The 14,830-nt window shown below is 41.8% G+C and overlaps 1 protein-coding gene across 1 annotated transcript in view; it reads left to right on the top strand.

Moving 5' to 3' along the window:
- Positions 1-1,367: 1,367 nt before the first annotated feature.
- Positions 1,368-14,830, top strand: part of LOC112228529 (collagen alpha-1(XXVI) chain) — a 62,030-nt gene continuing 48,567 nt past the window's right edge. Inside the window, exons 1-3 of the mRNA XM_024393926.1 lie at positions 1,368-1,804; positions 2,610-2,732; positions 3,779-3,882. Of these exons, the coding sequence (XP_024249694.1) occupies positions 1,644-1,804; positions 2,610-2,732; positions 3,779-3,882 (388 nt within the window). The 5' untranslated portion in view covers positions 1,368-1,643. The remainder of the gene's footprint in view (positions 1,805-2,609; positions 2,733-3,778; positions 3,883-14,830) is intronic.

Genomic DNA, 14,830 nt, shown 5'->3' on the forward strand with positions numbered 1-14,830 from the left:
GTGTCCTCGCAGCTTCTGCTGTTGTCATTCTCCGGTATCCCTGAAAAGATTAGATTGTACCGCATTGTTTGACACTGTACATCAAGCAGGGTTTCTTTAATTAAGTTGTTTGTTCTCCCTTTGCACCACCAACACCTTACCATGAATAAAGTCTACAGTACCTTTCAGTTCTGTGTTCTCTTTCCTTAGATCATCAATCTGACATTGGCTGATTTCTAGACTGGCACATAATGCATTGATGTCCTCTCGTAATATATCCAAGATATCAAGTTTGGCAACCCTCTCGTTGATGGATTTTAACAAGTCAACATCCATTGCTTGTGGATTGTTTGGTGCCATCTTTGATACCGCTTGGCAAAATGGCTTTGGTTTGTTTTCTTGATTGGGTTTGTTGTCCTTAACAGTGCTTGAATCCTCCTAAACCAGCGACATTTTTCTTTGAGCTCGTAAGTATCTCTCGTGAATGATGTTTATGTTTTCTCTCTAACAAGTTGTTGTTGGAGATGAAGCCTCTGGACTCTTTAGTAGACGCTTACGTTCATAAATACATTTTGTATTATTATGTTTTATAAAATACCACAAATATGGCAGGGTGTTTGCATTTACAGAAATTCGTTGATATCCTGATGATGTGACCAAGGGACTGTTCCAGCCATCAACCTCCTCTGCATTAAAAGGATGATACAATTCTGCTCATGTGAGATCAAAAGAGAACAAGACAACAGTAAACATGTCATCCCCCACAAATGATGCAGCGCCACCTTGGGCCAATTGAGTTATCACCTGTGACTAACACATTTAAGATAATTATTATCTCCCGATTTGGGCCAATCAGTGTAATTTCGTAAATACCAGATCTCTATGGCAAGACACATAATTCACCCAAGTTTCATCAAAATCGGTCCTGTGCTGTCTGAGATGTCCCATCAGATAGCCAACTAATGGATAGAGACAGATCCACAGTCCCATCCCCGATTTCATTGTTGGGGACAATTATACTACTTGTAATCTCTGTAACCCAGAAGTAAAACATGCCCACGGGAGATTATACTGGTTGTGAGTACTATGTAACAATGTGTAAATGCACTCTTACTCTAGGCCCCTACCTGCCTATACTAGTTATTTCCTTCAGATCTATTGCTACTTTTTACACTTTTTGATCAATTAAACCGATATGATTTGCATCACTATTTGATTTGAATTTACGCACTTGTTAGTTAATGTTGGTGCCTCGTAAATTATGTATGGATAAGGTTTGATACGGCTTCCTATTCCATACATGTAAAACGAATAGCTAGCCTACCACTATATATTCTGTTGATGGTGGTGAACTTTATCCGTTCCACATTACTGAGCGGTAATTTGCTCTGCGCAAAAACTGCTGCATATAGCGCGCACGCTGCTGCAGACAGTAGACATTCCCTCCAGAGTTGGAAGGCAAACGCCTAACACGACGAAGGCAGGGACCAGGAGAACACTACAGAATGTCTCACGACGTTGCAGATTTATATGGAATTAATTTACTTTAATGACAAATTAGGACGCTATATTCGTTCCCTGCGGCTTTGCCTTCCCAAGACGTCCGTCTCCAAACGTTATACACTTCAAACTATCACTCGAAAGGAACCATAAATTCGCAGACAATGACAGCTTCAATAATTTTGAGCTTTCTCTGTATTTGGATGTGTTCACCCAGTCTGTCACAAGGGACCGGGTTTGTCTATCAGTTTCCAGGTGTGACATTGCAACGCATCCACACTGAACACACTGCTGGACCCCTTGCAGGCACCAACTCGGCTCGCAGGTAAGTGGACCTCAAGCAAATAAGTAGCCTAAATGAAAACCTAATGAAGTCACTCATGTATTCATCAGAAAAGTTATTATGATTCCAAGTTGTTGTTCAAGGATAAACATGAAATAGAAATAGAAATATCTATTTTGGGGGGAGCTCTGAGTGGCGCAGCGGTCTAAGGCACAGCATCTCAGTGCTTGAGGCTTCACCACAGACACCCTGGTTCGATTCCAGGCTCTATCACAACCAGCCATTATTGGGAGTACCATAGGGCGGCGCACAATTGGCCCAGCGTCGTCCAGGTTTGGCGGTGTAGGCGCTCATTGTAAATAACTGACTTACCTAGTTAAATAAAAAACAAGATTAAAAAATTATAGCTCTCATTCTGTTGAGGAAGTTGGACTTGTTGTGTATGCTTGAGCATGACACTTTGAATTGTCTTTATTCTGAATGAAGTAACCAAAAGTATATAACTTGCAATTCCTGCTATGAATAATGAAATGAAAAGCAGTACTGGCAATAATGAAACAAAGCATTAAGATGTGGCTCTGGTTTGATTTGGAATGTATTAATGGAGCAGACTACTTAGAAATTGCCCATTGTCTCTCAACACTAGTTTATGACAATATGAACACATTTATTTAATGTCTCACTAGATTTGTCCTGATATTCCACACTTCTCAATTGACATAAGCGGACCTGCCAGAGAGTTTTCCTCAATAAAATAAGAATTGCAATAAAAAATGCTTTATTATACACACACACACACACACACACACACGCTAAAACTCTGCCTCCCTGTGGTCTCCTTTGGTAGGAACTGGTGTCAGTACACAGTGTCGAAGACTGTGTCATGCCAAGTGCACAACGGGACGGAGACGCTAGTACAGCGGGTGTTTCAGAGTTGCCGGTGGCCAGGACCCTGTTCTAACCTCATCAGGTATGAATGGCATTCACTCACTCACCGCCACAGGCCCTTCATGCAGATTGATTATCATGCAGCGGCAATTACAACTTCAGACATGAAGTGTTATGATTTCAGTGTTGTGCTGGGACCCATATTGAGTTTAGGGAATATCCACTCATGTCAACAAGCTAGATATAAATCATAATGGGTTGTAGTAGCCTATAAGGTAACAAACCATCTTGCTGAGCCAAAAGCTTTGGTGGCTACCATTTCCAGGTTTCCCTTTGTCGCCTTCAGGATAGCTATGGGTCAAGTGCCATTACATTTTGGTGCCGCTACATTTTGGTGCCTTCAGATTCATAATTCTACACCTCCTGAAGACAAAGCATTCTTGAGGGAAAAGATCAGATCATTGATTCTGGTTTCAGTTCAGCTGGACAAGAGTCTGGCCGGATGTTGCACAAGGAGTCATAATTATAATGTGTTTATATTATCCAGCTTTGACTATAGACAGTCTAATGACTGATAATTCACCCCCATGGAAATGCTCTTTATACATTTTTTTGTTGGTCGAAGAAGGCAGATTTACTCCCTAGAACACCACGCAGGGCAGCAAGTCATACACCATTAAGGCATATGAATAGGATTTTTCCCATTCCAGTATTCCCAGGTCTGCCATTGCTCCCAGAAAAGACACTGATGTAAGACCATAGCCGTTTATCATATGCTGTAGATGTGTGTGATTTGTAACTGTGTGGTTGCATTCCATTGTTCTATGTCTTCCAGAAAGACTACTTTAATGGACTCTGGGTATTCGGACATAGTGTTAAGCTTGGATCGACATTGTTATTTTATCCCTATGTTACAGATGAATTAAACATATTTTGATTTAGAGTCATTCCCAGTGTAAAGAGGTCAGTGTATTCTCTCCCTTGTAAAGGATTTGAATGACGTCTGTGAAGGTTTGTCCTACAGTAATGTTACTGACGTCAGTGTTAAGACCTCTAATGATGTCTGTGAAGTGAACACGTGCCCCAGTGCTACAGTGCTGCCCATCAGTAACTATCATCTTCTCTCAGTTACAGGACGCTGATCCGGCCCATGTACAGGCTGACGTTTCGCCAGGTGACAGCACTGGAGTGGAGGTGCTGCCCAGGCTTCCTGGGAGACGACTGCAAAGAGGGTGAGTAGAGTACTGTACAGATGTAGGATCTTAATTTCATCACTTTTGATGCTGACCATTTTCCTGCAAATGTAGATGAGCTTCGTGATTTACATAAATTCACTGAAAGCCCACACTAACACATGGTTATATGAACAGTATTGCACTTTTCATGTAGCCTACTTTTGGCCAGCTAATTGCCTAACCACTGATCAAGCAACATTATGGACTAAATGTTCAAATTCTGTTGCTGAGGATTATTTTGCTGTGTCAAATTAAGATCCTACATCTGTACCTGTGTCTGTCCGCCCGTCCTTCAGTCCGTTCGTCTGTTTATCTATCTGTCTACCTTTTAAACTCAGAGAGCTGGTGAGCTGGAGGTATAAATGCCCCAAGGGCACTGCAGTCAAAACAGTGGTCCCCTTGTGTACCTCATACATTCTTTGATCCTAAACTCCCTGCTATGTACGGTATGACATCAAAATCACAGGGTGAAAAACAATGGCCGATCATCACCCACTCATGCACTGTATTCTAGACTGGGCACTTTGTTTTGTGGTTTGTTTAGTTTATTTAATCTCCTGACTGTGGTGTAATGAAGATAGGAATAGTCACTGAACCAGATTCTACTTACTTGTCCTCCCTCTTGGTTGGACTCACTGTTCTGCTTTTTCTTGGGACAATGTTCCTTATCGTAAGTTCACATCGGGCAAGGGGTTAATGGACCAAGACACAGTATTTCTTCTGTAACCGATATGGTGGTTCAGAGTTAATTTAATGGATTTCATTTCAACTTTATTTTTAAAGGGAGGCCAATTGAGACCAAGGTCTCTAATTTATGACTGGTGTCTAATACAGAGAACATGGCTCTGCACCCCATTTCAGACTGGAGCTCTGTTCAACATAGGACTGGCGATGACCCTCCTTTGTGCTGACTCTGAGGAGTCAACTTCCAGAAGGAAAGCAATGTTATGAAGATGTGAAATGAGTGTTAATGGCAGAATTGTTTTTGCAGATACCAGTATAACGTTTTAATGGGTCAAAGTCTAAATGAAGAATGGCCTCACAGGGGTTTCAGCTTTTTGTGTCTGTTGTTCTCAAAGATTGTCTGTATGCATCGCTATCTATCGTTTCTATCTTGGTGTTCCACTGGCTACCACTGAGTATGCTGCACTCTGATAGTGTACAATTGTAACAAAAACAATATGTTGTTGTCGTACTGTATTTGCAAGTCATTGTGCGGTCACACACACACACACACACACACACCATCTGGAGAGGGGCCTCTCACTGACTGGATGTGCTCTCTCTGTGAATGGGTAAACAGAGCCAGACTGTGGCGGTGTGGGGCGGCCCTCGGTATAGTGATCCCCCGGGCCCTACTGGTCTGTTCTACTGGGGGTCCAGCCTTGTTTTGGATTTCAGGGGAAACCAAGGTCATACGTTCCATCTGTTGTTAATGTACCAATCCTCCCCTGTCTTCCCCATTCCCTCCATTACCCCCCTACCCAAACTTTGCCACTCTCCACCTCTCTGTTATAGCGGATGTCTTCACAGACTAGGAACCCCAGGGATTGGAGGGCAGGAAGTTCAGCTCTATAACATGCACGCACGCACACACAAACGCGCACGCACACACACACACACACACATACACCCTCTCACACAAGCAAATGGCTTCTCTGTCATTGGGAGATTTGTGTGCACTTCAAGCACTCATGAATTAGGATTCATCCCTGAGTCATGAACATCTGCTACTGGCCCCACCACCAAACATCTCCATCTCTGCAATCATTCACATGGCTGTGTACTCCACAGGTCTTATACTGTAGGATCTCAACCATGGCAATCAGATATCATATCATATTTTTCATGCATGAATTGATCTGTTTATTTTGGTCAAGAGAAGTAGTGCTAGTCAGAAAAAAACAAAGTTATCTGACTCAAAAATGTTCAAAGGTATAAAATGTCGGTCTGGAAAGCTCCAGTGTAGCCGTGTTGCAGTTTGAGGTGAGGGACCCTGGCAGCAGCACAATTTTGAGTTGTGTATTGTTGTCCTGTGGGAGAGATGGGAGAGTAGTCCTGTCAAGCTCAGTTGGTAGAGATTGGCACATGCATTGCCAGGATTGTAGATTCAATTCCCACTGGGGCCACCCATACGAAAATATCACGATGGAGAAAAGTGTCTGCTAAATGGCATACTGTATACAGTGCCTTCAGAAAGTATTCATATCCCTTGACTTATTCGACATTATGTTGTGTTACAGCCTGAATTCAAAATAGATTACATGTATTTATTTTTCTCACCCATCTACACACAATAACCCATAATGACAAAGTGGTTACAGCTGTGAATCTTTCTGGGTAAGTTTATAAGAGCTTTCCATACTTGGATTGTGTAACATTTGCCCATTATTCCTTTAAAAATTCTTCAAGCTCTGTCAAATGAATTGTTGATCATTCCTAGACAATCATTTTCAAGTCTTGCCATAGATTTTCAGGTAGATTTAAGTCAAAACTGTAACTCGACCACTCAGGAACATTCACTGTCTTCTTGGTAAGCAACTCCAGTGTAGAATTGGCCTTGTGTTTTCGGTTATTGTCCTGCTGAAAGGTGAATTCATCTCCCAGTGTCTGGTGAAAAGCAGGCTGAACAGGGTTTTTTGAAAGGATTTTGCCTGTGCTTATCTCCATTCCGTTTCTTTTTTATGCTGAAAAACTCCCCAGTCCTTACGATTACAAGCATATCATAGCACGATGCAGCCATGGTCGCTGCTTGAAAATATGGAGAGTGGTACTCAGTAATGTGTTGTATTGGATTTGCCCCAAACTTGGCACTAAAGTAATACTGCAAAAAATGTGTTTTGTTATCTGTAGAGGATTCCTTATTTTCACTCTGTCAATTAGGATAGTATTGTGGAGTAACTACAATGTTATTGACCCATCCTCAGTTTTCTCCTATCACAGCCATTAAACTCTGTAACTGTTGTGAAGTCACCATTGGTGAAATCCCTGAGCAGTGTCCTTCCTCTCCGGCAACTGACTTTGGAAGTACACCTGTATCTTTGTAGTGACCTGGTGTATTGACACACCATCCAAAGTGTATTTAGTAACTTCAACATACTCAAAGAGATGTTCAATGTCTGCAGTTTTTATTTTTACCCATCTACCAATAGGTGCCCTTCTTTGTGAGGCATTGGATAACCTCCCTGGTCTTTGTGGTTGAATCTGTGTTTGAAATTCACTGCTCAGCTGAGGGACTGTAAAGTCCATGTGTGAGGTACAAAGATGAAGTAATCATTCAAAAATCATGTTAAACACTATTACACACAGAGGGAGTCCATGCAACTTATTTTGACTTGTTAAGCACATTTTTACTCCTGAACTTATTTAGGCCATAACAAAGGGGTTGAATACTTACTGACTCGAAGACATTTCAGATTTTCATTTTTTATTAATTTGTAAACATTTTGAAGAGATTAATACCACTTTGACATTATGGGGTATTATTGTGTGTGTAGTCCAATGGCAAAAAAGCTCAATTTATTCAATTTTAAATTCAGGCTGTAACACAACAAAATGTGGAAAAAGTCAAGGGGTGTGAATACTTTCTAAAGGCACTGTATAGGGATAAAGCAACAGAGAAAGAGAGGAGATGGAAATGCAGAGACTAGAGATTTGTAACCTGTATGAAAAGTAGAATGTGTATTCCTGGAAAATGAGCAGTTGAAGCCATACACATTCACAGCACACATACCTGTTGCAAAACTCCATTGTGACTTGAAAAAGTGCAAAGAGCTGTTGAAGCAAAGCACCCCAGGGTCAGTGCTCAGGAGGCATTGCTATCCCTGGATAGGCAAGCCACAGTTGCAGAAGTCATCCAACTTATGTGGCAATACCCACATGACTTCCCCATCTTCATCCCAAAAGCATTTGCTTCTGAGGTAAAGAAATTACATCATCGGGGAATAGGAGGTCTCTTCCCTCCCACTCTATCGACACAGTCGTTTCAGAGACTGTTCGCTCCCAGGGAGCATTACATTAATCGAAACCAGCGCATCCTTGTTGTTTCAGGCTCCGGGTTGTGATGCCTCAGGTTGTCGTCATGCGCTGGGCGGCTGGTGTGTCATCTGGCCTTGAAGCCTGCCTCCCTGTGTGTGCTGGGACTCAGCCAGCTGCCTGTGGTAGTGCATGCACAGCTGCTGTACCCCATATTTCACTGGCCTATGGAAACAGCTGGTCAAGAGAAGAGTCATCACGATGAGTCATCTTTGGAACATTGAACAGGGAGAATATGATGGGACTTCATAAGTGTTCTCATGAACTTCCAGCAGGGCTGGCTCTAGACTTTTCTTTTTGTTGTTAATTTGTTGAATTTTACCCCTTTTTCTCCCCAATTTCGTGGTATCCAATTGTTTAGTAGCTACTATCTTGTCTCATCACTACAACTCCCGTACAGGCTCGGGAGAGACCAAGGTTGAAAGTCATGCGTCCTCCGATACACAACCAAGCCGCACTGCTTCTTAACACAGCGCGCATCCAACCCGGAAGCCAGCTGCACCAATGTGTCGGAGGAAACACAGTGCACCTGGCAACCTTTGTTAGCGCGCACTGCGCCCGGCCTGCCACAGGAGTCGCTGGTGTGCGATGAGACAAGGACATCCCTACCGGCCAAGCCCTCCCTAACCCGGACGACGCTAGGCCAATTCTGCCTCGCCCCACGGACCTCCCGGTCGCGACCGGTTACGACAGAGCCTGGGTGCAAACCCAGAGTCTCTGATGGCACAACTGGCGCTGCAGTACAGTGCCTTTAACCACTGTGCCACCCAGGAGGCCTGGCTCTAGACTTTTGGGGCACTACACAAGATTTGATTGGAGGGCCCTCCACCTCGCAGAAAAACATTATAGTGGCCCCCCGTCTTGATGGTGGACAGAAACATTTACATTTTATAGTTAATTTCCTGAAAATCTACACATTTTGCCCTGGGGCCTAGAGAAAATGTTGCAGTTTTAAAGAAAGTCTTCTGCGATTCTACAAATGTGTCCATGGAGCATTGAGAAAACTTTGAAATTTCATAACACATTTCATGCAATTCACAAATTTTGCCATGGGGTGGAGAGACATGTTTTCCGTTTTCCTGCAATTCTGCATGACTTATGTCCTGATAATATTATATCTGAGTGAAAATGACAAACGAAATCAATGGGGGCCCCCTGGCCCTGCATGCCAGGCAGTATTCGGCCATGATTGCTACAAGTTTAGACAGCTGGCTAGACTAACTACCAATAAAAAATGGTTAGCTGACATGACTAATTGAGTGACTGTCAGTGACTTTGAAATTGCACCTGGTGTATTCTGCGATGCTTACTCTCAATAGTAAGTTGAGACCCCAACTGAGTTCCTAAAATAAAGGAACTCAGGGGACCCTAAGCGGCCGTTTATGCCTGGAACCGGCCCTGACTGCCAGTCCATGTCAAGATGAGCATGCTGCAGGAACATGGCAATTGTCAGATTTTATAGGAAAGAAAGAAAAATATAGTTATATTGTGCCGAATTTTTAACGATAACTTCGTCATTAGGTTGAGACACCTCAATTGCACTTTGTATCAAAGTGTCAGACTTTAACCAGTAGGAAAGGAAACAGTCTTTGTTGATGAATCAGACGATAGATGTATTGCCCATGTTGCAATAAGAACTTGATGTTTGGAAGGGAAACAGTTCAAAAGTTTGACCACACCTACTCATTCAAGGGTTTTTCTTTATTTTCACTATTCTACATTGTAGAATAATAGTGAACACCTCAAAACTATGAAATGACACATACAGTGCCTTGCGAAAGTATTGGGCCCCCTTGAACTTTGCGACCTTTTGCCACATTTCAGGCTTCAAACATAAAGATATAAAACTGTATTTTTTTGTGAAGAATCAACAACAAGTGGGACACAATCATGAAGTGGAACGACATTTATTGGATATTTCAAACTTTTTTAAGAAATCAAAAACTGAAAAATTGGGCGTGCAAAATTATTCAGCCCCCTTAAGTTAATACTTTGTAGCGCCACCTTTTGCTGCGATTACAGCTGTAAGTCGCTTGGGGTATGTCTCTACCAGTTTTGCACATCGAGAGACTGAATTTTTCCCCATTCCTCCTTGCAAAACAGCTCGAGCTCAGTGAGGTTGGATGGAGAGCATTTGTGAACAGCAGTTTTCAGTTCTTTCCACAGATTCTCGATTGGATTCAGGTCTGGACTTTGACTTGGCCATTCTAACACCTGGATATGTTTATTTTTGAACCATTCCATTGTAGATTTTGCTTTATGTTTTGGATCATTGTCTTGTTGGAAGACAAATCTCCGTCCCAGTCTCAGGTCTTTTGCAGACTCCATCAGGTTTTCTTCCAGAATGGTCCTTTATTTGGCTCCATCCATCTTCCCATCAATTTAACCATCTTCCCTGTCCCTGCTGAAGAAAAGCAGGCCCAAACCATGATGCTGCCACCACCATGTTTGACAGTGGGGATGGTGTGTTCAGGGTGATGAGCTGTGTTGCTTTTACGCCAAACATAACATTTTGCATTGTTGCCAAAAAGTTCAATTTTGGTTTCATCTGACCAGAGCACCTTCTTCCACATGTTTGGTGTGTCTCCCAGGTGGCTTGTGGCAAACTTTAAACAACACTTTTTATGGATATCTTTAAGAAATGGCTTTCTTCTTGCCACTCTTCCATAAAGGCCAGATTTGTGCAATATACGACTGATCTTTGTCCTATGGACAGAGTCTCCCACCTCAGCTGTAGATCTCTGCAGTTCATCCAGAGTGACCATGGGCCTCTTGGCTGCATCTCTGATCAGTCTTCTCCTTGTATGAGCTGAAAGTTTAGAGGGATGGCCAGGTCTTGGTAGATTTGCAGTGGTCTGATACTCCTTCCATTTCAATATTATCGCTTGCACAGTGCTCCTTGGGATGTTTAAAGCTTGGGAAATCTTTTTGTATCCAAATCCGGCTTTAAACTTCTTCACAACAGTATCTCGGACCTGCCTGGTGTGTTCCTTGTTCTTCATGATGCTCTCTGCGCTTTTAACGGACCTCTGAGACTATCACAGTGCAGGTGCATTTATACGGAGACTTGATTACACACAGGTGGATTGTATTTATCATCATTAGTCATTTAGGTCAACATTGGATCATTCAGAGATCCTCACTGAACTTCTGGAGAGAGTTTGCTGCACTGAAAGTAAAGGGGCTGAATAATTTTGCACGCCCAATTTTTCAGTTTTTGATTTGTTAAAAAAGTTTGAAATATCCAATAAATGTCGTTCCACTTCATGATTGTGTCCCACTTGTTGATTCTTCACAAAAAAATACAGTTTTATATCTTTATGTTTGAAGCCTGAAATGTGGCAAAAGGTCGCAAAGTTCAAGGGGGCCGAATACTTTCGCAAGGCACTGTATGGAATCTCTTAGTAACCAAAAAATATATTTTATATTTGAGATTCTCCCTTTGCCTTGATGACAGCTTTGCACACTCTTGGCATTCTCTCAACAAACTTCATGAGGTAGAGACCTGGAACGCATTTCAATTAAAAAGTGTGCATTGTTAACAGTTAATTTGTGGGATTTCTTTCCTTCTTAATGCATTTGAGCCAATCAGTTGTGTTTTGACAAGGTAGGGGTGGTATACAGAAGATAGCCCTATATGGTAAAATACCATATTAGTCCATATTATAGCAAGAACAGCTCAAATAAGCAAAGAGAAAAGACAGTCCATCATTACTTTGACTGACCCTTATGTCTTAATCTGGAAAATGTCAAGAACTTTGAAAGTTTTTTCAAGGGCAGTCACAAAAACCATCAAGCGCTATGATGAAACTGGCTCTTATGAGGACTGCCACACGAAAGGAAGATCCAGAGTTACCTCTGCTGCAGAGGATAAGTTCATTAGAGTTACCAGCCTCAGAAATTGCATCCCAAATAAATGCTTCACAGATTTCAAGTAACAGACACATCTCAACATCAACTGTTCAGAGGAGACTGTGTGAATCAGGTCTTCATGGTCAAATTGCTGGAAAAGAAATCACTCGTAAAGGACACCAATAATAAGAAGAGACTTGCTTGAGCCAAGAAATACGAGAAATGGACATTAGACTGGTGGAAATTTGTCCTTTGTTCTGATGAGTCCAAATTTGAGATTTGTTGGTTCTTTGTGAGACACAGAGAAGGTGAACGGATGATCTCTGCATGTGTGCTTCCCACCGCAAAGCATGGAGGAGGAGGTGTGATGGTGTGGGGGTGCTTTGCTGGTGACACTGTCGGTGATTCATTTAGAATTCAAGGCACACTTAACCAGCATGGCTACCACAGCATTCTGCAGCCATATACCATCCCATCTGGTTTGCGCTTAGTGGGACTATCATTTGTTTTTCAACAGGACAATGAACCAACACACCTCCAGGCTATGTAAAGGCTATTTGACCAAGAAGGAGAGTGATGGAGTGCTGCATCAGATGACCTGGCCTCCACAATCATCTGACCTCAACCCATTTGAAATTGTTTGGGATGAGTTGGACTGCTGAGTGAAGGAAAATCAGCCAACAAGTGCTCAGCATATGTGGGAACTACAAGACTGTAGGAAAACATTCCAGGTGAAGCTGGTTGAGAGAATGCCAAGAGTGTGCAGAGCTGTCATCAATGCAAAGGGTGGCTACTTTGAAGAATCTAAAATATATTTTGATTTGTTTAAAACTTTTTTGGGTTACTACATGGTTACTATATGTGTTATTTCATAGTTTGATTTCTTTACTATTATTCTACAATGTAGAAAATAGTAAAAAAATATTAAGAAAAACCTTTTGAATGAGTAGGTGAAAGAAATTAGCATTGGGTCTGTAATATTTCACTTGACTCTTTTTTTTCAGGCTTTCATGACAGGGGCTTGAACGCTGCCACAATCATTTGCTTTCATCCTCTAAAACCAAGTCTTTGTGGTGAATTGTTATTTGCATTTACAGTGCCTTCAGAAAGTATAAGTCAAGGGGTATGAATACTTTCTGAAGGCACTGTATATGATGACAGGTTCCTTGAATCCACAGTAGGGAACAAGGTGATTACTTTCCTCTAGTGCATCATCAATTATCCACATCTCCCTACTCAACAAGCAAAGGAAGCAAATCATCCCCATAGTGAGAGTCTGAACTTTAGAAAAACCAAGCAAGTGTGCATCTGAGGAGACTAAGAATAGAGACCTCACATGCTAAAATGATTAATCTACAAGTACCCATAAACATTTTTATTGTTATTCCAGGAGCACAACTATTGTCATGAGAGTCTAAGAATGTACTGTAACTATTCCAGACACCCCAAAACACCCTTCAAACAGACATGTACCTCATTTATAAACAACTAAGGCTCTGACCTGGCTGACTTGAAGCACAGCTAAAGGACGGGAGCTTATGAGGTGAACCATTGGCATGGCTCTCAACTGCATCTGTCTGTCTGTGTTTTGCTCTGAGTGGCAGCAGATCTGATTTATGGAGGGCTGGTTTTCCAGCCTGGAATTAGTTTGTCAACAGAAGGAATGAGACCCAGAAAAACCCACCACAGCCTTTGTTGTGACCAAAGGAAGGATTTGGACGATAAGTCTTTGAAAGAGGGGTCCCCTTACTTTTACTGCATGGCTTGAGAACATCTGGCCACTTTTCTTGGATTAAATGATTCATCATCTAAAGCGGAAGCACTTAGTTTAAGGTGTTTTCTACTTTCTTTGATGCCTTGTCTTCATTCCCACCCCATGTGGACACCAAAGATATTGAAGAGGGAGCACAGTAATTTTTCATACTTTTTCTATACTATTTTATTGTGACTTTATGTCAAAGCATGTATTTTGAGTGAACCGTCCCTTGAAAGTGGAAGCAAGCAGAGAAAGCAATGTTCTGTGATTGTCTGCAGGCTACAGGCACTTATCTGTGTGTTTGGTAAAATATTTGGACAGACTGAGCCCCCTTGGGACGCGGGTTGCTTTTCTCAGAGGGAGCCCCTCTCCCAGACTCAGCTTGGGTTACAGTGACCAGATTTCAGCAGTGGAGCTGGAGCTGCTCTCACAGAAATATGCCAACCGCTTTGTTTTGATTCACATCCTGCTAACTTAACCTCCCCCACCCACCACTCTTAACCTCCCCCACCCACCACTCTTAACCTCCCCCACCCACCACTCCCATCCACAGACTGTAAGGCAGTACGATATCCATGGGAAACACCCGTAATAGACTTCTCTCAATGTCATTCAGTGGTATGAGTCAGTAGCTTGAATTCCAGGTGCAACCAAATACCCCTTACACTGACAAAGTACTGGCTAATTTAACTATGTATCATGGTAGAAACGTGGTCATGTATGTAACAGAATGATATTTGTATAGTAGCTAACTAAGTGAAATTGTACACAAATCACTGGCTCGGGCAATATAGTGACTGTCAGATACAGTGCCTTCAGTAAGTATTCATACCCTTTTAACTTATTCCACATTTTGTTGTTACAACCTGAATTCAAAATGGATAAAATATATGTTTTTTATCCACCCATCCACACAATACCCCATAATGACAAAGTGGGAAAACATTTTTTATTCATTTTTGCAAATTTATTGAAAATAACATACAGACATATCAATTTACATAAGTGGGTTTTTCTATAAACTAGGGTTTATCTGGTAATTTTTTATCATGTCATTACATTAAGATATAAGGGGGGATCATGCAGAAGGAGCCCCTCTCCCATACTGTAGCTGTATTCAATAACATTCACAAGTTGATTTAAAACCTACAGTTGAAGTCAGAAGTTTACATACACCTTAGCCAAATAAATTTCAACTCAGTTTTTCACAATTCCTGACATTTAATCCTAGTAAAAATTCCCCGTCTTAAGTCAGTTAGGATCACCACTTTATTTTAAGAATGTGAAATGTCAGAATAATAG

Source organism: Oncorhynchus tshawytscha, linkage group LG30 (assembly GCF_018296145.1).
Source record: "Oncorhynchus tshawytscha isolate Ot180627B linkage group LG30, Otsh_v2.0, whole genome shotgun sequence".
In the NCBI taxonomy this organism is placed as follows: domain Eukaryota; kingdom Metazoa; phylum Chordata; class Actinopteri; order Salmoniformes; family Salmonidae; genus Oncorhynchus; species Oncorhynchus tshawytscha.